Below are 22,415 nucleotides of genomic sequence, written 5' to 3' on the forward strand. Positions count from 1 at the left end.
TCTGTCCCAGAAATAAATAAACGTTGAAAAAAAAAATTAAAAAAAAAATTAGAAAGTCAAGCCATCAAATAGTACTGATGGTACAGGTTCACAGTCTCTTTTTATTTATTTATTTTTAATTTTTTTTTAATGTTTATTTATTTTTGAGACAGAGACAGAGCATGAGTGGGGGAGTGGCAGAGAGAGAGAGGGAGACACAGAATCCAAAGCAGGCTCCAGGCTCCGAGCTTTCAGCACAGAGCCCCAATGTGGGGCTCAAACTTATGGGCCATAAGATCATGACCTGAGCTGAAGTCAGATGCTTAACTGACTGAGCCACCCAGGCGCCCCAGGTTCACAGTCTCTTGATTGAAATTCCAAAAAGCTATGAAAACATTACTTGAATTATTTTAGTTTTCATTTGTCATACTTAATATAAATATACATTCACATATTTCATTCAGAGATATGAGAGTAGATAAAGGGATTTGTAGTAGTAGGAATAATGATAATAGGAATTTTAGATATTTAACTTTCTTTCAAACAACTCATTCCTCTAAGAGAGGATTTGTTATGCTGTTCACCTCACATATCCTCCTTGGGAATTCAGTAGAGGGTCTTCAAAAACTGAAAATGTATGTATTTTCTCAAATCTTTGAAAAAAATATTTGTAGTTTGTTAAGGAACTGTAATAACCCAATGAACATTAAGTATATATACTTAATATAATGCAGTTCTCTTGCGCTTCTTATCAACATATGTATATTTTTATATTTTTGTTCTTACTGTGTTATTTTGAATCTTTTCTTCCTGTTGACCATTTATTTTTATTTTTGTTTTGAAGTTTATTTTGAGAGAGAGTGTGTGTGTGTGTGTGCGCGGCACTGGTGCGCACATAGGTGTGCGTGAGTTGGGGAGGGGCAGAGAGAGAGGGAGAGAGAGAATCCCAAGCAGGCTTCCCCACTGTCAGCAGAGAGCCTGACATAGGGCTAGATCTCACAAACCATGAGATCATGACTTGAGCCAAAATCAAGAGTCAGATGCTTAACTGCTTAACCGACAAGCCTCCCAGGCTACCCTCATTGACCATTTTATAGAAACTTTCCCATGTACCGATAAAGTCATGGTACATATCACAAGTGAATAATCTTTCAGCCTGTTAATATGTCATACTTATGTAGACATTTTATTTGAGGCTTCTTTATCTATATTTAAAATGGAGTTGATTACTGATACATTGGCCTACCAGCATGTTGATGTTTCTTCAGTTGCCACCAACTCAAAGTATTTCAGTTTTCCAGAAAAACTTAGTGGTAATCCTTTGTAGCCCCCTCCAGGGGAGTGGGGGCTGGCACTGGGGATCCAGCAGTGTTGGGGCTTTATAACAAAGAAATGGGAGAGTGACTAAATAGAAATATACTACTGGGGTGTCTGGGTGGCTCAGTCTGTTGAGCATATGACTCTTGATTTTGGCTTAAGTCATGATCTCATGGTTTGTGGGATTGAGGCCCGCCCTACCCGCCCCCCGCCATGTTGGGCTCTGTGCTTGGGATTTTCTCTCTCTCTCTCTCTCTCTTTTTCCCTCCCTCCCTGCCTCCCTCTCCCTCTTTTTTCCTCTCCCCACTACTTGTGCACGTACGCACTCTCTTTCTCAAAATAAAAAAAAAATTAAAAAAGAAATTTACTATTTAATTACAAAATCAATGATATGGGATGTCCCAGAAACCTAATTCTTAAGTTTTATTTATATAATTTCTCCAAAGAACCCTGTTTGGCTATTTTGTCTGTGAGTGCATGTGTATGCGTCTGTGTTACAGAGAGATTATATTTTGTGATCATTTGTGACAATATGATATTCTCATCATGATTTACCTCTTAGATTTTTTTTATTATAGAATAGCATATATGGATATTTTATTTTCAAATTGGGAGCAATGTGAGAATGGTCTTCCCTTGTTTGGTTCTTGTTCAAACTATATATATCATTGGCCTCTACAGAGATTGGCAAAGTGCTTTCTGTGTTCAGACTATGTTTATTTATAATGAATATTGGCCTTGCTTTTATGTCAACCTTTGTCCTGTAAGTTAATTTTTCTTTATCCTAACAAATGACTTTTGTAGGGTTACAGGCAAGGTTCCTGTCCATATTTTAATGTTCCTTTCTCTGCATCTATTTTGTTCTATTTCCTTTTTCTTTTCCTTTCCCCTCTCCTTCTATCCACCCATCCATCTTTCTTTTTTTCTTTCTTTTTATTTTTATTTTAGCTTAGTTCATTAATTCTATTTTTAGGTCGGATGATGAGCAGAGCTCTGCGGATAAAGAGAGACTCGCCAGGTAGGAGAACAGTATTTTCAGCATGATGAAGCAGATGCTGCTGCTTCTTCCTGTTTCTTACTCTGCTGTTTTCTTCCCCTTTCTCTTTGTGTTTTTCCTTATCTGTGGCAAGAGAGGACAAGAGTTTTTGGAAGTTTGTGTGTAACAGGAACTTTGGCTTCCCCAATCAGAAAGTGGGTGCGTTGAGGAATTTAAGTAACTGCTAATAATTTTATAGTTTTCTGTTTTCCTCATTATCTTAGCACTAAGTTTCACAGAATAAAAGTCCTTAGAAAGGAGGCAGCTGTACCAGGTGGTGCTTCAGCAGGGAAATAATCTTTTATCAGAAGACTCATAGGGGCGCCTGGTTGGCCCAGTCAGTTAAACATCCAACTTCGGCTCTGGTCATGATCTCATGGTTCATGAGTTCATGCTGACAGTGTGGAGCCTGCTTGGGATCCTCTGCCTGCCTCTCTCTTTCTTTCTCTCTTTTTCAAAAATAAATAAGCACTTGAGAAAAAAAAAACAAAAACTAATAAATTTACCTGTGTTTGAAATTAGTGCCCAACATTTAGGCCTTAATATTTATTCCACACTTTTCTAGAAAGCACACCCTTATTTTCCTGTGTAGACTCACAGGCTAGATTACTGTGTCATAGCATTACAGCCTTGCTTTGGTGCTTGAATTTTTCATGGTTTCCCAGAAAAGTTTTAACAGCCTTGATGTGGTTATTGAAAAGGTCAGCCTTGGGGCACCTGGGTGGCTCAGTCGGTTGAGTGTCTAACTTCGGCTCAGGTCATGATCTCGCGGTCCGTGAGTTCGAGCCCCATGTCGGGCTCTGTGCTGACAGCTCAGAGCCTGGAGCCTGCTTCGGATTCTGTGTCTCCCTCTCTCTCTTCCCCCCTCCCACCCCCCACTCATGCTCTGCCTCTCTCTCTGTCAAAAATAAACATTAAAAAAAGAAAAAAGGTCAGCCTTCTGGATTTCAGTGTTAGAAATCTGTCAGATTCTAGGAGGATGGGTGCTTTAAGTTTGAGAGTAGAATGTTTCTCAGGGATATTAACAAATATGGACCTATGTGGTGAGATCTTTTTGCCATTTAGAAAGGAGAGTCTAGAGTTGTCTTTGGAGATTGTTGTCAATAATGTAGAAATACTAGGATATTAATGTTGTACCCAAGTTTTTCTATTTTCTGGCTTCTGTGATTTGGGACCACTCAGTAGGAGATAGATCATTGATACCAACTACATTCCCACCCCCCACCCCCACCCCCCGCCCCAGTCTATCATTACTTTTTCACCTGGGCCACAAGCTCATTTTGTTGCCATTTCCTGCCAACTCTTTCACTCTTCAGAAAGCTGATTTGGCACGGTATGGTGGGAAGACCATTGCATTCATTGGGATTGAGTGCTGCCCTTGGGAAAGTCACTTACTTAACTGCTTAACCGCTTCTCATAAAGAGATCAGTTTATGTTAGATCAGTTGTTTTCTGTTTTCTTTTTACACAAAGAACTTTTTTTAATAGGATCCTTAAGTGGTAATGGAAGTAAATAAAAAAGATAAAGCAAAGCTGCTCAAGTAGAAGCAGAAACGCAGCACGTTGTTTGGTTGTCTCTGAGGCTTTGTGGGGCTTCTCAGAAATCCACCGTGAGAACTACTGGATTATTTTTAACAATGATGAGATTCTCTCTTGATTTGAAGAAATCAGCATTGGAGATGTGATCCAACTTGTCTCTTTTCAGGCCTTTTCCTCCCCACTCCACTTTCACTCTCCGATTCATTTTGTTCCAACTGGGGACCCACAAAGGACCTCTGGTAGATATCTTAAAATCTCAGTGCACTGGCATGGCACCCGGATAGACACACTAGGACGTTGTGCATTAGTGAGACAAATAAAACTTCAAAATCTTCCAATTCTGCTTTCTAGTATTGAGAGTTAGAAGCTTAGAACAAGCAACATTTTATAGACCAAAGGAATCTATACTATCAATTCTTGTATCAGTTGTTGGGCAACATACTTGTGTTGGAAAAAGCTGGTAATTTTGTTTTCAGCCTTAAAAAGTTGAATTAGTAAATATGGAATTAGCTAAGCAGAGATCACTTGTCTCAGGAACTAAAGTGAATAAAATCAACATTGACTTTCAGACTATAATTTCATAAAATATTTTATTGTTCTGATGGACAGATAACTTGCAGAGGAAGTGAAGTTACCAGGAGATAGAATTGCTGGTATCTGCTTATTTTCTGTGTGCCTTGTTAGCTTCTATTCCATTGCTCTGCATGAAGGTTGGCAGATGTGACTCTACCTTCTGAGATTTAAGCACTCCTAAATCTAAACACCATAGTTCTTTAGCAGCTCGCTTGGTATTTATATCACTCTCTCTGCTCTCAGATGGCCAGATGTGACCACCTGGGTGGGGCATCTCTCTCTCTCTCTCTCTCTCTCTCTCTCCCCCCTCATGCAGGGAGAATCACAGTGAAATTGAACGGCGGCGACGGAACAAGATGACAGCCTACATCACAGAACTGTCGGACATGGTGCCCACCTGTAGTGCCCTGGCTCGAAAACCAGACAAGCTAACCATCTTACGCATGGCAGTCTCTCACATGAAGTCCTTGCGAGGAACTGGAAATACATCCACTGATGGCACCTACAAGCCTTCGTTCCTCACTGATCAGGTCACTGGGCTGCACAACTCTGAGCAAGTCTAGAATCTGTTGAAAGTTTTGATCTTTTGGGGATAGATAACCCTAATTCTATTTAGGGCCTTATATTGGGAGTCAGAGCAGAGCTGAGTCTGTAGACTGTTTAAAGTGCAAGAATTCAGCTGTCAAGGAAAAATTCAGACCATGGGAAAGTAGTTTCAGTTCCTGGCTGTACATTCATTAGCATTGAAACAGTGAGAAGTACAACAGACTTTTGCAAACTATTTGGCAAGCTTATAGGTATTTTAGATTTCACCCATGAATACAGCCTGTAAGGTGGAAAAAGAGTGGAACTGCAGGAAAAAGAGATGACTATGTCCATGGAACCAGCCCTCTTCATTGGCTTTAAGGTTCTAGAAGATGGAAAAAATCTACTTCTTATTCCTGAAGCAGCGTTCAGTTTTAGTGATAAAAGGAATCTAACAAGGCAGTCATTGTTCCTTAGAGATGTACTATGGTGCATGTAATGAGAAAAATATAGAAGGTAAAAACATTTCCAGCCTTTCAGGAACTCAGTCTAAATATGAACATGTGAGTGGGTGGAAGTCAGTCTGAATATGACTATTTAAGTGGCTGGATACACACATAAGCGAAAAATGAGAGGAAAATGCATAGAGAAGAAATAAATTTTTGAAAAACTTTTTAATAATTTGGGGCACCTGAGCGGTTCAGTCGGTTAAGCATAGGACTCTTGATTTTGGCTCAGGTCATGATTTCACGGTTCGTCAGTTTGAGCCCCACATTGGGCTCTATGCTGACAGCTCAGAGCCTGCTTGGGATTCTCTCTCTCTCCCTCTCTCTCTGTCCTTATCCCGCTCATGTGCACTCTCTCAAAATAAATAAACACTAAAAATTTTTTTTTTAATTATTGATAATTTATATGAGGCTAGATAAATATATACTGGAGGGATGGCAAAAGTGAATAGAATGACCTGGCCTGAGTGAGGATGGTCAGCAAGACTTCTTTTTTTTTTTAATTTTTTTTACATTTATTTATTAAAAAAAATTTTTTTTAAACGTTTATTTATTTTTGAGACAGAGAGAGACACAGCATGAACGGGGGAGGGTCAGAGAGAGGGAGACACAGAATCTGAAACAGGCTCCAGGCTCTGAGCTGTCGGCACAGAGCCCGACGTGGGGCTCGAACTCACGGACCGTGAGATCCTGACCTGAGCTGAAGTCGGCTGCTTAACCAACTGGGCCACCCAGGCGCCCCGCACATTTATTTATTTTTGGTAGAGCATAAGTGGGGGAAGGGCAGAGAGAGAAGGAGACACAGAATCCGAAGCAGGCTCCAGGCTCCGAGCTGTCAGCACAAAGCCTGACACGGGGCTTGAACTCACAAACTTTGAGATCATGACCTGAGCCAAAGTCGGATGCCCACCCGACTGAGCCACCCAGGCTCCCCTAGTCAGCAAGACTTCTAAGAGTAAGGAAGCCGTGTTCTGTTTCAATGATTAAATATAACCCGTGGGGAAGGAGGGGTCACCTGGGTGGCTCAGTCAGTTGAGCATCCGACTTGGGCTTGGGTCATGACCTTGTGGTTTGTGAGTTCAAATCCCATGTCGGGCCCTGTGCTGACAACTCAGAGCCTGGAACCTGCTTCGGATTCGTTGTCTCCCTCTCTGACCCTCCCCCACTCACGCTCTCTCTCTCTCTCTCTCCCTCTCTCTCTCTCTCTGTCTGTCTCTGTCTCTGTCTCTCTCTCAAAAATAAATAAACATTAAAAAAAGATTTTTTTTTTTTAATAACACAGTGGAGGTACCTGGGTGGCTCAGTCAGTTGAGCATCTGACTCTTGATTCCAGGGTCATGGGATTGAGCCCTGTGTGGGGATCTGTGCTGAGCATGGAACCTCCTTGGAGCTCTCTTTCTCTCTACCTCTGCCCTTCTCCCCCACTTGCATGTACGTTCTGTCCCTCTCTGGCTCTCTCTAATAATAATAAAAAATAACCGTGTTTTTGCAGAAAAATTTGGAAAATACAAGAAGTATAAGGAAGAAAAATTGACCCATAATGTTACTCTTTTATTCAAGGGATTAGAAGGAAGGAATGTGGTTTGGAAGAAAGGAATAAGAATAGTTTTCCAGGGCGCCTGGGTAGCTCAGTCGGTTAAGCGTCTGACTTCAGCTCAAGGTCATGATCTCACAGTCCGTGAGTTCGAGCCCCGCGTCAGGCTCTGTGCTGACAGCTCAGAGCCTGGAGCCTGCTTCAGATTCTGTGTCTCCCTCTCTCTCTGCCCCTCCCCTGCTCATGCTATGTCTCTGTCTGTCTCAAAAATAAATAAAAACATAATAAAAAAAAATTAAGAAAAAGAATAGTTTTCCAAGTAGGGATTGTCTGTATGATAGCACACATAGTATGGATTTTATATATATGTATTTTGGAATAGTTACTTAGTTTGTTCTAACAACAGACATAGAGATACTGATTCAGTCGACTCCAGTCATGCACCTATTGTGAGTTAACCAAGTGTTTTTGTGCTATGAGAAAAATGAGATAAGAGATAAAGAGGAAAACAGAGATAAGAGATAGTCACTGGTGGAAAGAGGTAAATAAATAGATCACAATATAAACACACAATCAGTTCTATCCTAAAGGTACAGTATTAAGTCCTGTAGAAGTATAAACATGGGAGAGCAAGAGTAGGGGAATAGTATTGGGAGTAACCCAAGCAAATAGCTGGTAAGAATGATTTGGTTATTCAAGGCAAATGAAGGAGCTTAGCAAGCCTTGGGAGATGATAATAGGTAGGCTGGGACCTGATGATCCAATATTTAGGTGTTACGTTACCAAATTTAGATATTAATTTTTAGGCAGTGGGAAGCCATAAAAAATGTATGCATCATTGTAGCATTTTAAGGCTCGGTTGGAGAGAATGAAAGCAGGGAGACCATTTCATTAATTTGGGGGTAAGATGACGGACAGTGATGTAGTATTGGAAATGAAAATGATAAAAGAGAGTTCTCACTAGAGCATAAGAGATTGTAATTAGATTTTGAGTCTTGTAGCCTGAGAAGAAGGTGATACTGTTAATCAAAAAAGGAAATGCTAGGGGTGCCTGGGTGGCTCAGTGAGTTAAGCTGACTCTTGATTTCAGTTCAGGTCATGATCTTGTGGTTTGTGAGATCCAGCCCCGAGTTGGAGAGCCTACTTTGATTCTGTCTCTCTCCCTGCCTCTCCCCCCACCTCTCCCCACTTTCGCATGCTCTCTTTCACTTAGAAAATAAATAAATTAAAAAAAAAATGCTAGAAGAGCACAGAGGATTGTTCTTTGGAGGGGGAGATAATGATATGTTTTGAGATGTTGAAATTGAATTGCTGATACAGTGTCTAAGAGGAAATGTTTAACAGATAGTTGGAATTCAGGAATTCAGGTCTGCTTAAAGCTAAAGAAGAAAAGTTTAGGCAAGTCTAAAGATGTAGATTTGGGTATCATTTCATAGCACGGAGGAGTGGATATGATTTCTCAGGGAGAGAGTATGGTATAAATAGAGAAGAGAACTTAAGATATAACTTAGGAAATACCTATACTTGAACAAAGAGAAGGGAGCCTGAAGCAGAGAAGGGACATTTAGAAGTGCAGCAAAAGTTGGAGGATGGTGTTGTAGAAGCTAGAAGAAAATAAAACTTAAAAGGATAGAGTGGACAATGTTAACAGATTCTGCAGAAGACATCAAGTAACATGATAAAGACCCAGGAAAGAGGACTTGAATTGGCAGTTAGGACATTGATAACCTGCTGGAAGCAACATGAACGGTTTAGAGTGAAGATTGTAGTGTGATTGAGAAATAATTGAAAGATAAGAGAATGGAGCCAGTAAATATAACATTTTTCTTAACATAAACTTGGCACTGAAAAGGAGATCATTTGGGCAAAGTTGAGGAAAAATTTGCATGGAATTGAGAAAACTTGATCATGTTTATAGATCTGAGGGGAAAGAGTGAAAATGAACATATTTGTAGAGCAAGATCGTAAAAAGAGACCAAAGGGGGTGAAATCAAGAACTCAGTTACTGTTAGTGGTGAGCTTTCTTACTCCCCATCTTAAGTCCTGAGATTGAGGAGGAGGTGGATACTGACACAGAGAGGATGAAGAAATACTTGATAAGGAAAAGCTGTCGTGAAGGCACTTACACTTAGGTTGCAAAGCTGTGACTATGGATCAGGCAGGAGCCAGCAATTGCTTCTGGAGAGAGAAATCAATCCTGTACTATCTTATTCTTTCCATGAATAATACTTGGCTTTTAAGAGTTCAGTATTAACTTGTATTTCTCTTCTTTGAACAGGAACTCAAACATTTGATCTTGGAGGCAGCAGATGGCTTTCTGTTTATTGTCTCATGTGAGACAGGTCGGGTGGTTTATGTCTCTGACTCAGTGACCCCTGTTTTGAACCAGCCTCAGTCTGAATGGTTTGGTAGCACACTCTATGATCAGGTGCATCCAGATGACGTGGACAAACTTCGTGAGCAGCTTTCCACTTCGGAAAATGCCCTGACAGGTGTGAATTATGTGGATGGAAAAAGAATGGGAAGTCCTTTTTTTTTCTGAAACAGAAGAGGTGTTTTAGCTCAATGTTCGTTGAATCTGGCAAGGCTTCTAGAATTTTCTCCTTTAATGAATATGGTCAGTTTTTTCTATCTACATGGAGATAATATAATTTGTAGCTTATCTTTAGAAAATGTTTCTTTAATGATAGGGCACATATAGAAGTTTAATTTTAATGTAAATAAAACAGTAAGTAAAAACCAAATCTAATAAACTTTTTTTTTTATTCTAAAAGAATTAATTGCTTCATGTTTTTGTCTTAATTTGTATGGGTAATTACCTGGTATTTTTTTCTACCTGTTTGTGCCTCTCTTTGGCTTTATACTGGGTTCTATGATAATAGATTTTTATTTTAGAGATGTTATCCATATAAGTTTTTACTTTTTTCTTTTTTTTTTTTTTTTTTTGGTTGTATTTGTACTATTTTTCTGTTTTTTTCCCTCCCCCACTCCCCCACAACCCCACTTTAATGCTGTTCAGTCCTTTTGCCAGAGTTTGGCTATAGGAAACACGAGTGCTCCTTAAGCAACTCTGGAAAAAAAATTAAAGTGGAAGCAGATCAAAACTGGTATTTAAAATACAAGAAAGCCTACTATGGTTAAATTAATGTTGTTTTAGTTTTCCCTTCTTTTAGGTTTTTATGGATTTTATTTTTCTAGTTCTTTTCCCCAAAAGTTGCCATTTGTTTCTAGTTTCTCTGGAAACAGATATGTGTTTCTATAGCATATGAAAATATGTTTTCAAACAATGACATTCCCTCAGTGTGCATGTGTACATGCTTGTGTACATGCATGTGTATAAGCTTTTCCTTATGTTCTTGTTAACCTTTCGCTTACCAACAATACTTTCCACTCCTACTTTCCTTCTTTGCACAAGGTTATATCTCCAGTGGTGGCTTTGAACTAAAGTATAAGATTCATTGATGCGAATTGAGCTATTTTAGACTTGAAAAAAATCCGTCCCCTCCTTGTTATAAGCAAGGAGATTGGAGGGAATGATTAGGATGCTTACCTTTGCCTCCAGTGTCTCTCCGGCTTTCCCCCTCGTACAAGAACACACTCCATACTGCTCTTCATTTCTTTTTTCAGGGCGTATCCTTGATCTGAAGACTGGAACAGTGAAAAAGGAAGGCCAGCAGTCTTCCATGAGGATGTGTATGGGCTCAAGGAGATCATTTATTTGCCGTATGAGGTAAGTGTCAGGCTGTGGACTGTATTTGACACAGGAATAGTAGCAGAGGGTTTGATTTCTGGTTAGAGGAGTTAAACTTTTAAATCCAAGCTCTAGTTGGATTAAATTTAAGTGTTACCACATGGGTTGTAACAGAATAAAGTATTTGATAAGGAAACTAAATTTTAATGAACTCCTCCTGTGCCAGACATTATGCTAGGAAGTTTATTGCTATAGTCTCATTTCCCACATCTGTCCTTCAGAGTCGAATTCATGGTACCTATTTTGTTGTTAAAAAGAAAAAAAAGGACTCAAAAAATTAACTTCCCAGAATTACATAGATAATGACTGATATAGGATTTTATTTTATTTTATTTTTATTTATTTTTTAAATGTTTACTTATTTTTGAGAGAGAGAGAAAGAGAGAGGCAGAGAGAGGGAGGCAGAGAACCCAAAGCAGACTCAGCACTGTCAGCACAGAGCCTGATGTGTGGCTCGAACTCACGAACTGTGACATCATGACCTGTGCTGAAGTCAGACATTTAACCGATTGGGTCACCCAGGCACCCCAGGATTTTACTTTAATCCACAGTAATTGGATTCCAAAACCTATATGTTTTCCCCAGTACATCACAAGACAACATCCATGTACTCATGTCATTGCTGCATTTTTCTTTTTTCATAAAATGTTGATACTTAATTATGTCTTTCTGTTAGTATTTAGTGTTTATAAATTATACATTTTAGTATTGTGAAGAAAGTATGGTGGTACATTCTACACAGGTAGAAAAGATCTCTCTTAAAATTACAAAATAAATTCAGGTTGTATAATAGAAATTTACTAATTTATACCATCTACTAAGGATGCTTATTAGAAATGATGAGTAGGATATTAAGAAAGGTTTCCTGAGAGATTTACAGAATTGAATATTATGTGGCTTAATGCTTTAGAATAACTTCTGGAACTAGATTACTGGATTTCCCACTTAGTATCTTCTGGGAACTTGAGCAGATTACAGGACTACTTTGTGTTGTGATTTCGTCTAATGGAATTATATTAATATCAACCTCATAAAGTTATTTTGAGGATGAGATGAATAAATATATGTAAAGATGCTTAGAATAGTGCGTGGTACATATTAAACTCTGTATAAGTTTTACCTATTATTATTTTAAAGAAACGAGAGAAGGAAAGTGGAGAGGGTGGGAGAGAATGTCCCAGTACGTGGACATGGCCTACGTAGAGACATAGGCAGAAGCAAGAGAAATAATAAGGATATGCAGCAAATAGATTGGGATGTGGTATAGAACAGGAGTCTGCAAACCACAGCTCTTTATTTGCAAATAAAGCCATATAGGAACATAGCATGTGCATTTGTTTATGTATTGTCTGTGGCTGTTTTCATGCCCTAATGGCAGAGTTGACTAGTTGCAACAGATTTTATGGTCCACGAAAGCTGAAATATTTACCATCTGGTCCTTTACACAAAAAGTATTCTGGCCCCAGTGTAGAGAATTTCTGCATTTGAAGAGTATGTGGAACATTTTGAACTTCAGATTCTGGGCTCAGTTATAAGTTTTAGAAATACCAAACCTGGTTCATTTATCCTTCTGTGTTTCATTGTATCCAGAGCCTGTTATCTGGCTGTTAACGGATGAAAAGTTCTTTAATAGCACAGCGTAATTGCTTTTAATGTCTCCGTTCCTTGAAACAGGTGTGGCAATAGCTCTGTGGACCCCGTCTCCATGAATAGACTGAGCTTTGTGAGGAACAGATGCAGGTGAGATCCTAAACAACGAAGAACCAAAGGGATGGCCAAATTCCTGTAGAGATCATCACTTTTTAAACTATCTTACTGTGTGTAGTACTTCCTTCAGCAGCCCTTACCTTCATCCCTCACTTCCCAGTTACTTAATTTTCTGGCAATATTTTCCTGACCTTCTGCAGCGTCTTTTGCTCATCTTGTTTTAAAGAAGTGGCCCTACCACTTTACCAACTTACTTTCTGCTGTAATACCTTTTGGTTGCTTTACTTTGGCAAGGCTCAGAAATATGGTGGTCACTTTGGGGTGGAAGAGGCCAAAAAGTGACCACTTTTCTAAACATCCAAGAGCCTGAAGTTAAAGGTACTAAACCAGCGTTGCCTTTTAAATGTTACTGGGTAGTTTTTCTCCTCACACATGTACTTCTTCTAGGAACGGACTTGGCTCTGTGAAGGATGGGGAACCTCATTTTGTGGTGGTCCACTGCACAGGCTATATCAAGGCCTGGCCCCCAGCAGGTAGGGAAGTTGGATTTCTTCTGTGGTGCAGCAGGATTGTCACAGAGTCTGAGAAAGTTAGCTCTAGCATTTGTCATGTACCTGGTACATGATATGTACTGTGGTATAAACTATAAGAAAACACGAAAGAAAAAGCAGATAGACTTCTGCTCCTCCTTTATAGTCCAGTTGGGGAGATGGATTACTCAGACTGGAAAATGACTCAATGTTGGCTGTGTCACAGAATGCAATTTTAATTGTGCAGATTCATAATAATATATACTGAATACCTATTTTCTAAGTATTTGTGTGCAAAGAAGCAGTTGGCATTGAATGTAGTTAATTTGAGAAAGCTACATAAAGTAGGAGCACGACTTTGAGGGAAAAGAGGGAAATGGCTTGATTGTAGTAATTTACAAATGGGATATTCTCTGTAAAGGTTTTAAATCAGGATGTGAGCAGAGTAGCTTTACTAGAACTGGAAGTCAAACAGGGAATATGAGAAGGGTGGTTGGGGTGCAGGGGTCAGCCTTTTAAACTGGTTTGTCAGAATTTCCAGATCTTAGCCACTTTATTACTTCCCTGCTGGATGGGTATGATTGGGAAGTGGGATTGTAGAGAAGGGGAAACTAAGAGAAAAGGGAGGCAAGGTGGTATATTGGGGTAAGAAATTGAACTTTGTATTTGGAAAAACCTGAGTTTGATTCTGGCATTGTTACTTATTAATGGTATAACTTAGGGTAAGTTGCTTGACTTTATAAAAAGAACCCCTCAGATTTCTTACCTATGATTTGGAGATTATAACTCCAAACTCAAAATAACTCATGCAGAGTTATTTTGAGGATTAAATTTAATGTAAGAAAATCACTCATCCCAGTGCCTGGCATATAGTACGCATTCAATAAATGGCAGTTAAATGCAATTAAGAAAAATTTAGTTGTTTTTTTAAAATTTTATTTATTTATTTATTTATTTATTTATTTATTTATTTTTTCAGCGTTTATTTATTTTTGGGACAGAGAGAGAGCATGAACGGGGGAGGGGCAGAGAGAGAGGGAGACACAGAATCGGAAACAGGCTCCAGGCTCTGAGCCATCAGCCCAGAGCCCGACGCGGGGCTCAGACTCCCGGATCGCGAGATCGTGACCTGGCTGAAGTCGGACGCTTAACCGACTGCGCCACCCAGGCGCCCCGAAAAATTTAGTTTTAAGTGTAGTGACATTTGAACTTTTTAATTTATATATCGTGTAAACCATACTTTTGCAGTATGCATGGTCTTTCATTCTTCTGTATTGCTCTCAAAGAAATACTATTTTTCTTGGTAAAAAAAAAAAGATGCATATGCAAAGACTAAAGAGAATGCAGTCTTCTTCCTTTTCCACACAAAATATTGAAACATTGGCTTCTCTCTTTTCCAAAGGACATAAATAACTGTTGGTGTTTGGTTTCATTTCATTTTTGGTTGTTTGCTTACTTTAAATAAAAGACACAGGTTGGGCAAGACATCTGTTATCTGCCTGTCATTATGGTCACAGAATGAATGACTGTCTTCATATATGTTTGGCTTGGCCAACATGGTTTTTAAGAATACTTAGGGTGGGACTTGTACTCTGCAATTTATTACAATTAATATGGGTAAAATACATGAATTATTATATGTAAAAATACTTAAAATAGTACCTGGCATATGTGGTAAGTTCTGTGCAATTGTTGTCTTACTGTTATTCTAATCATTCAGCACTCTCTATTGTGTTATACTTAGTCTCTTCATACCTACATGTATTTTAAATCTTTCTATCTGTATTGAAGGCAATTGAGTTTGAAATCCCTGTTAAACCTTTTTAACTTCACCTTCCTGAAGGTGTCTCCCTCCCAGATGATGATCCAGAGGCTGGCCAGGGGAGCAAATTTTGCCTAGTGGCCATTGGCAGACTACAGGCAAGTATGAATTTCCACACCTATATCATCTTTTTTTTTTCCTTTTTTCCTTCTTTCTTTATTTTTCAGTTTTCTTTGAGTATTTGTTTTTTAACTTTTTTTTAAATGTTTTTTTTTTCAACGTTTATTTATTTTTGGGACAGAGAGAGACAGAGCATGAACAGGGGAGGGGCAGAGAGAGAGAGAGGGAGACACAGAATCGGAAACAGGCTCCAGGCTCTGAGCCATCAGCCCAGAGCCCGACGCGGGGCTCGAACTCACGGACCGCAAGATCGTGACCTGGCTGAAGTCAGACGCTTAACCGACTGCGCCACCCAGGCGCCCCTGTTTTTTAACTTTTAATCCCAATACAGTTAACATATGGTATTATATTAATTTACTAGTGTATTAGTTATATTAGGTGTATAGCAGAGTGATTCAGTAATTCTATACATTACTCAGTGCTCATCATAAGCATATTCTTGGGGGGATGGGAATGGGTTAAATAGGTGATGGGTACTGAGGAAGACACTTGTGATGAGTACCGGGTGTTATGTGTGTGATAAATCACTACCTTTCTACACCTGAAACTTAATTACACTGGATGTTAACTAACGAATTTAAATAGACACTTGGAAAGAAAATAGTGTTTTCTTAATCTTCTTCACCTTTTTCACCTATCCCCTGACCCAGAGTTTGTTCTCTGTAGTTAAGAATCTTATTTTTTGTTTGTCTTTTTTATCTTTGTTTTGTTTTTTAAGTCCACATATATGTGAAATCATATGGTATTTGTCTTTGTCTGACTTATTTCACTTAGAATTATGCTCTCTAGATCCATCCATGTTGTAAATGGGAAGATTCCATTCTTTCTTACGGCTGAGTAATATTCCATTAACGTGGGTGTGGGTGTGGGTGTGTACGTGTACATATATATATGTATATATATACACACCCACACCCACACACACACATATCATCTTTATCCATTCACCTATCGATGGAGACTTGGGCTGCTGCCATAATTTGGCTATTATAAATAATGCTGCAGTAAACATAGTGCATGTATATTTTCGGATTAGTGTTTTTATATCCTTTGCATAAATGCCTGGTAGTGGAATTACTGGATCATATGGTAGTTCTCTTTTTAATTTTTTGAGGAACCTCCGTACTGTTTTTCACAGTGGCTGCACCAGTTTTGCATTCCCGCCAACACTGCACAGGAGTTCCTTTTTCTCTTCATCCTGGCCAACAGTTGTTTCTTGTGTTTTTGATTTTTAGCCATTCTGACAGATATGAGGTAGTATCTCATTGTGGTTTTGATTTCCATTTCCCTGATGATTAGTGGTGTTGAGCATCTTTTCATGGGTCTGTTGGCCATCAGTATGTCTTCTTTGGAGAAATGTCTGTTCATGTCTTCTCCCATTTTTTGGTTAGATTATTTGGGTGGGTTTTTTTTGTTTTTTTTTGTTTTTTGGTGTTGGGTTGTATAAGTACTTTATATATTTGGGTACAAACTCTTTATCGGATATGTCATTTGCAAATAGCTTTTCCCATTCAGTAGGTTGTCTTTTAGTTTTTTTGGTTGTTTTCTTTGCTGTGCAGAAGCTTTTTTATTTTGATGTAGTCCCAGTAGTTTATTTTTGCTTTTGTTTCCTCTGCCTCAGGAGCCATATCTAAAAAAAATGTTGCTGTGGCCAATGTCAAAGAAATTACTTCCTGTGCTCTCTTCTAGGATTTAAAAAGAATGTGTATTCTACTGTTTTAGGATGGAGCATTCTGAATATATTTGTTAGATCCATCTGGTCCAGTGTGTCATTCAAAGCCACTGTTTGCTTGTTGATTTTCTGTTTGGATGATCTATCCATTCAAGACAGTAGCATGTTAAAGTCCTTTGCTGTTACTGTATTACTACAGATTACTTCTTTTATATAATATATTAGCTGCTTTATATATTGGGTGCTTCCAATATGTTGAGTGCATAAATACTTACAATTGTTCAGTCTTCTTGTTGGTTTATTCCTTTGGTGATTATATAGTGTCTTTGTCTCTTGTTATAGTCTTTGTTTTAAAATCTATTTTGTCCAATATAAATATTGCTACCCTGTTTCTTTTCACTTCCATTTGCATGAGTGATAAATGCTTTTCCCTTCACTTTCAGTCTTCATATGTCTTTAGGTCACAAATGAGTCTCTAATAGGCAGCATATAGATGGGTCTTGTTTTTTATATATTATCACCCTGTGTCTTTTGATTGGAGCATTTAGTCCATTTACATTGAAGGTAATTCTTGGAGTGCCTGGCTGGCTCAGTCGGTGGTGGAGCATCTGACTCTTGATCTCAGGGTTGTGAGTTCAAGCCTCATGTTGGGGGTGAAGCCTGTGCTTTGTTTCTTCTCTTGCTCTCTCCTCTAATGATGGTTTGTTGGCTTTATTTAATGATATACTTGGATTCCTTTATTTTTTGCATATCTATTACTGGTTTAATTTGTGGTCACCATTAGGTTTGTGTATAACATCTTTTGCATATAGTAGCTTATATTAAGTTAATGGTCACTTAAGTTTGAACCCATTCTTTATTATACTTTACATTCTTCTATTTTGTGAATCCCTGGACTGATATTTATAAACCTACTTAATTTTACTGCTTTTGTGTTTCCTACTTTTTTTACTCCTCCTTACTGTCTCAAAGAGCCCCCTTTAACATTTCTTGTAAGGTTAGCTTAGTGGTCATGATTTCTGTAACTTTTGTTGGTCTGGGAAACTTTATCTGTCCTTCAATTGTGAATGATAGCCTTGTTGGATAGAGTATTCTTGGCGGCAGGGTTTTTTCTTTTCAATACTTTGAATATATCATGCTGCTCCCTTCTGGTGTACAAAGTTTCTTTTGAAAAATCTACTGATTATGTTATGGTTTTCCTTTATATGTAACTGTTATCCTTTTCTTTTTTTCTTCTTGCTGCTTTAAAATTTTTTTTTCTACTTTTTGCCAATTATTGTATGTCTTGGTGTGAACCTCCCTAGGTTGATTTTATTGGGGAATCTCTGTGCCTTCTGGATCTGGATTCCTATTTCCTTTCCCAGAAATTTGGAAGTTTTCAGCTATTATTTATTCAAATAAATTTTCTGCCCCTTTTTCTCTCCCTTCTCCTTCTGGGATCCCTATAATGTGAATGTTCTTAAGCTTGCTGGCATGACTGAGTTCCCTAAGGCCATTTTCATTTTTTATTTATTTATTTTTTCCCTCTTTCCTGTTCAGCTTGATTGCTTCCCATTATTCTATCCTCCAGGTTACTGATTCATTTTTCTGCTTCCTCTAGTCTGCTATTTATTCCATCTAGTGTATTTTTAATTTCAGTTATGGAGTTCTTCATCTCTGATTGTTTCTTTTTTATGTTTCCTGTCTTTTTGTTAAGGGTCTCACTGAGGTACTCCACTCTTTTCTCAAGTCCAGTGAGTATCTTTATGTCCATTACTTTAAATTCTCTATCAGGCATATTACTTTATCTCTGTTTTGTTTAGGTCTCTTGCTGTGATTTTGTCCTATTATTTCATTTGGAACATATTCCTCTGTCTGTTTCTATGTATTAGGAAAGGCAGCTACATCTCCTGCTCTTGAAAGTAGTGGCCTTATGAAAAAGGGGTTCTGTAGTGCCCTGCAGTGCAGTGTCCCCTGTTCCCCAGAACCTGGCACTTCAGGGGTGTCTCCTGTGTGTGCCCTGCTATTGTGGCTGGGCTGCTTTTGCTTCGGTCCAGTCGTCTGCAATGGCTCTTTGTCCGTTGTGGGCAGGTTTGGTCCCTGTGTTGTTAGTAGGCTAGTCTAGGGCCACCGTGGCTTTAAGTTGAGTCTGACCAGACGTTTGCCAGAGATAAATAGCACTCAGCCACGGGAGGATGCATGAGCAGAGTGCGAGGTGTTCACAAGGTTTGCAGGGTTCTGCTATGGGAGGAAACCTGGAGCTGCAGCCTGGCTGGAGGGGGTGTGCCTGGGTGGGGCACACTGTTCGTAAGTGAAGTAATGAGTGTTGGTACCCCACTGCTCTTGCAGGTGTCTGCTTGTGCTGGGGGGTGGAGGAAGGTAATGGCACCAGCAAGCTCCATTGTTCCTGGAGAAGTTTTCAGATGATCCCTGCCCCTCCAGCACATCCTCTGAAGTTAGTAAACAAATCTCCTTCCTGTATACCTCAGGTGTTTTTCATAGTGCTGCTTCCATGCTGTATCTCCCTGGGACTGTTTGTTGTGCTGTTTCTTTAAGAGCAGGGACTTAGTTTCCTCTTGCCCTCCCAGCTTTCCCTTGAGATTGCTGATTTTTAGTGTTCCAGGTTTTAAGCCCTGCTATTTGTAAGAATTCTTGAAATTCCACCCCTCTGGTTTTCAAAGCCAAATGTTATGGGGATTTGTCTTCCCCATAGGGGCTCTGCTGTGTGAGAGTATGTTTCTCTCCCTCCTGCTGACAGTCACACAGGTCTGCTTAGTGGGTCTGTTTAGCTCCTAATTGCATCTCTACCCTTCCTACCCTCTTAAGTGTGGCCTCTTCTCTACGTAGCTGTGGAGAGTTTGTTCTGCCAGCCTTTGGGTCATTTTCTGGATTATTTACACTGATGTGGCTTTTATCTAGTTGTATCCATGGGACAAGGTGAGTTTAGGGTCCTCCTGCTCCACCATCTTCCCTGGAAGTCCTATATCATCCCTATTCAGTGAGAAGAAATCTCGGGACTTGTTCATGTTATTTTTATTTTACTCTCTGAATATAAATGAAGAATTATATAAAACTCTAGATATTTGGAAAAATATGGCATTCATAGTTTGCTTCTCTTAGATTTAGAAGAATCTGAAAAGGATGAGAAGAGGAGGGAGATCTTTTCCCTTTATCTTTCATACTTTGACCTTTACAAGTGCTGAATTTTCTATTTCCAACTAATTTCTTCTGCTTCTATCAGGAGAAGAGAGATCTTTTCATTTTGTCATTACATGACTAGAGAAGTGGAAGTATTTTGATTCTTCCCATAAAGTTAGATAAGTTTCTTGGTTACCGGAGACTATAATTTTCCAATCTGAATAATGAACACAGCACAGCCAAGCTGAATGACAGTAGGTGAATTTTGGGTTGAATGAATTTTTATCTTTACAGAGTTGGTAAAGAGTACAGATGTGGGGGTGAAGCTAGGCCTCTTGGTCTCTCTAATTGTGATTGTAATTTTTTCCTTTCTGAGTGAGATGTGAAAGCACAGAAATTCCTTAAACTGGGATGCTCGTGTTTATGTATATGATCACGAGGACATGGGAAACGCATCTATAAAGAATGGAATCGTTTTATCTTGTTTTTATCTCTTTACTTTCAGGTAACCAGTTCTCCCAACTGTACAGACATGAGTAACGTTTGTCAACCAACAGAGTTCATCTCTCGGCACAACATTGAGGGGATCTTCACTTTTGTGGATCACCGCTGTGTGGCTACTGTTGGCTATCAACCACAGGTGAGGAGGTACAGCTGTTACACCACTAATACTTAAACCTGTTTACCTTGGCTTTGTTTAGATTATTCAGTCATGTAATTCCAGAATAGCCAAAACATGTTAGCCGCAGGTCAGAAAGAAGAGATGATCCTATTCTATCAGTAGCTAAGTTTATTCTCCGCTTCCTGCCAGTGTTATTCATCTAACCTAGAAAAATACATTTTGTGAAACCAGGTTGGGACAGCAGGCATGAATGTGTATTTATTTTTTCTTGTTGATATTAATATAGATAATAATAATGCAAAAGTGTCATTTTAATTTTTATAATGGTATGACCATTGTTAGATAATTTTTGTAGTCACCTAGGTACATAGTAACCCACAAAATATGCAGATTTGGCACCAGTTATGATTTTATTGAAAAATTTTTTATTAAAATTTTTTTAATATCCATTTATTTTTTTATTTTTATTTTTTTTTTCAACGTTTATTTATTTTGGGGACAGAGAGAGACAGAGCATGAACGGGGGAGGGGCAGAGAGAGAGGGAGACACAGAATCGGAAACAGGCTCCAGGCTCCGAGCCATCAGCCCAGAGCCCGATGCGGGGCTCAAACTCACGGACCGCGAGATCGTGACCTGGCTGAAGTCGGACGCTCAACCGACTGCGCCACCCAGGCGCCCCAAATATCCATTTATTTTTGAGAGAGAGGGACAGTGTGAACAGGGAAGGGGCAGAGAGACAGGGAGACAGAGAATCTGAAGCAGGCTCCAGGCTCTGAGCTGTCCGCACAGAGCCTGATGCAGGGCTCAAACTCATGAACTGTGAGATCAGGACTCGAGCTGAAGTCAGACACCTAACCGACTGAGCCATCCAGGTGCTCCTTTATTGAGATTTCTCATTCAACAGACTAGGAAGCTATACCCAGAGTTGAGAAATAAGTCATTATACAAACTTTCAAAGCCATATGGCCAGGAGGGACTTCCGATTATGGTTCTGTGAAGAAGTTGGTAAAGAAGAGGTCTTGGAAAAAAAGAACGAAGTTGGAATCACTACCTGATTCATCATCTGTCACATAGTTGTCATCAAGGTAGTGTGGGAGCAATGTAAAGATAGGTATATAGATCAATAGAACCAGAGTAGAGTGTCTTTTCACATTTATGGTCAGATGATTTTCCAAAAAGATGCCAACAATTAAGCAGGGAAAAGAAGTCTTTCTAACAGATGGTGATGGAAAAGTTGGATATCCACCCACCTCAAAAGGATGTAAACTCTTACCCACACCATGCACAAAGATCAACTCAAAGACGTAAATGCATGAGAGCTAAAGTTATAAAACTTCTAGAAGAATATAGGAGAATATCTTTGTGATCTTAAGTTAGGCAAAGATTTCTTATAAAAGAATTGGTATCCAGAATATATAAAAGAACTCTCAGAACTCATTAAGATAAACAGCCAGTAAAAAAGGGGCACAAGATTTGAATAGACATTTCACCAAAGAAGCAATAGGAATGGCATATAAAAAGATGTTCATCATGGGGCACCTGGCTGCTCAGTCAGGGGAGCATGCAACTGTTGATCTCAGGGTTGTAAGTTTGAGCTCCATGTTGGGTATAGCAATTACTTAAAAAGAAAATCTTAAAAAACAAAAACAAACAAACAAAAAACCAAGATGCTCATCATCATTAGTCAATAGGGAGGTACAAATTAAAACCACAGTGAGATACCACTATATGTCCAATATTATCAAAAAGTGGGGCACCTGGGTGGCTCAGTCAATTGAGCATCTGACTCTTGATTTCAGTTCAGGTCACGATCTCACACTTAGTGAGATCGAGCCTCACATTGGGCTCTGCGCCGACAGTACGGAGCCTGCTTGGGATTCTCTCTCACCCTCTCCCTTTGTACCTCCCCCACACGCATGTGCAAATACTCGTGCTCTCTCAAAATAAACATTTTTTTTAAAAAGTGTTGTTAGAATGTGGGGAAATTGAAACCATCACATGTTGTTGGTAGACATGTACGATGGCATAGTCACTTTGGAAAAACATTTTGGAAAAATGGAAAAAC

At 39.1% G+C, this 22,415-nt stretch overlaps 1 protein-coding gene across 2 annotated transcripts in view; it reads left to right on the forward strand.

Annotated features, from left to right (window-relative positions):
* ARNT (aryl hydrocarbon receptor nuclear translocator) overlaps nucleotides 1–22,415 on the forward strand; it is an 80,650-nt gene that overhangs the window by 41,438 nt on the left and 16,797 nt on the right. For both annotated transcript variants that reach the window (XM_040461188.1, XM_040461187.1), the window contains exons 5-12: nucleotides 2,270–2,314; nucleotides 4,760–4,973; nucleotides 9,287–9,500; nucleotides 10,636–10,738; nucleotides 12,434–12,499; nucleotides 12,914–12,999; nucleotides 14,840–14,916; nucleotides 20,233–20,367. In XM_040461188.1, coding sequence (XP_040317122.1) covers nucleotides 2,270–2,314; nucleotides 4,760–4,973; nucleotides 9,287–9,500; nucleotides 10,636–10,738; nucleotides 12,434–12,499; nucleotides 12,914–12,999; nucleotides 14,840–14,916; nucleotides 20,233–20,367 — 940 coding nt within the window. The remainder of the gene's footprint in view (nucleotides 1–2,269; nucleotides 2,315–4,759; nucleotides 4,974–9,286; nucleotides 9,501–10,635; nucleotides 10,739–12,433; nucleotides 12,500–12,913; nucleotides 13,000–14,839; nucleotides 14,917–20,232; nucleotides 20,368–22,415) is intronic.

This window comes from Herpailurus yagouaroundi, unplaced genomic scaffold (assembly GCF_014898765.1).
Source record: "Herpailurus yagouaroundi ecotype Mexico unplaced genomic scaffold, PumYag 254, whole genome shotgun sequence".
In the NCBI taxonomy this organism is placed as follows: Eukaryota; Metazoa; Chordata; class Mammalia; order Carnivora; family Felidae; genus Herpailurus; species Herpailurus yagouaroundi.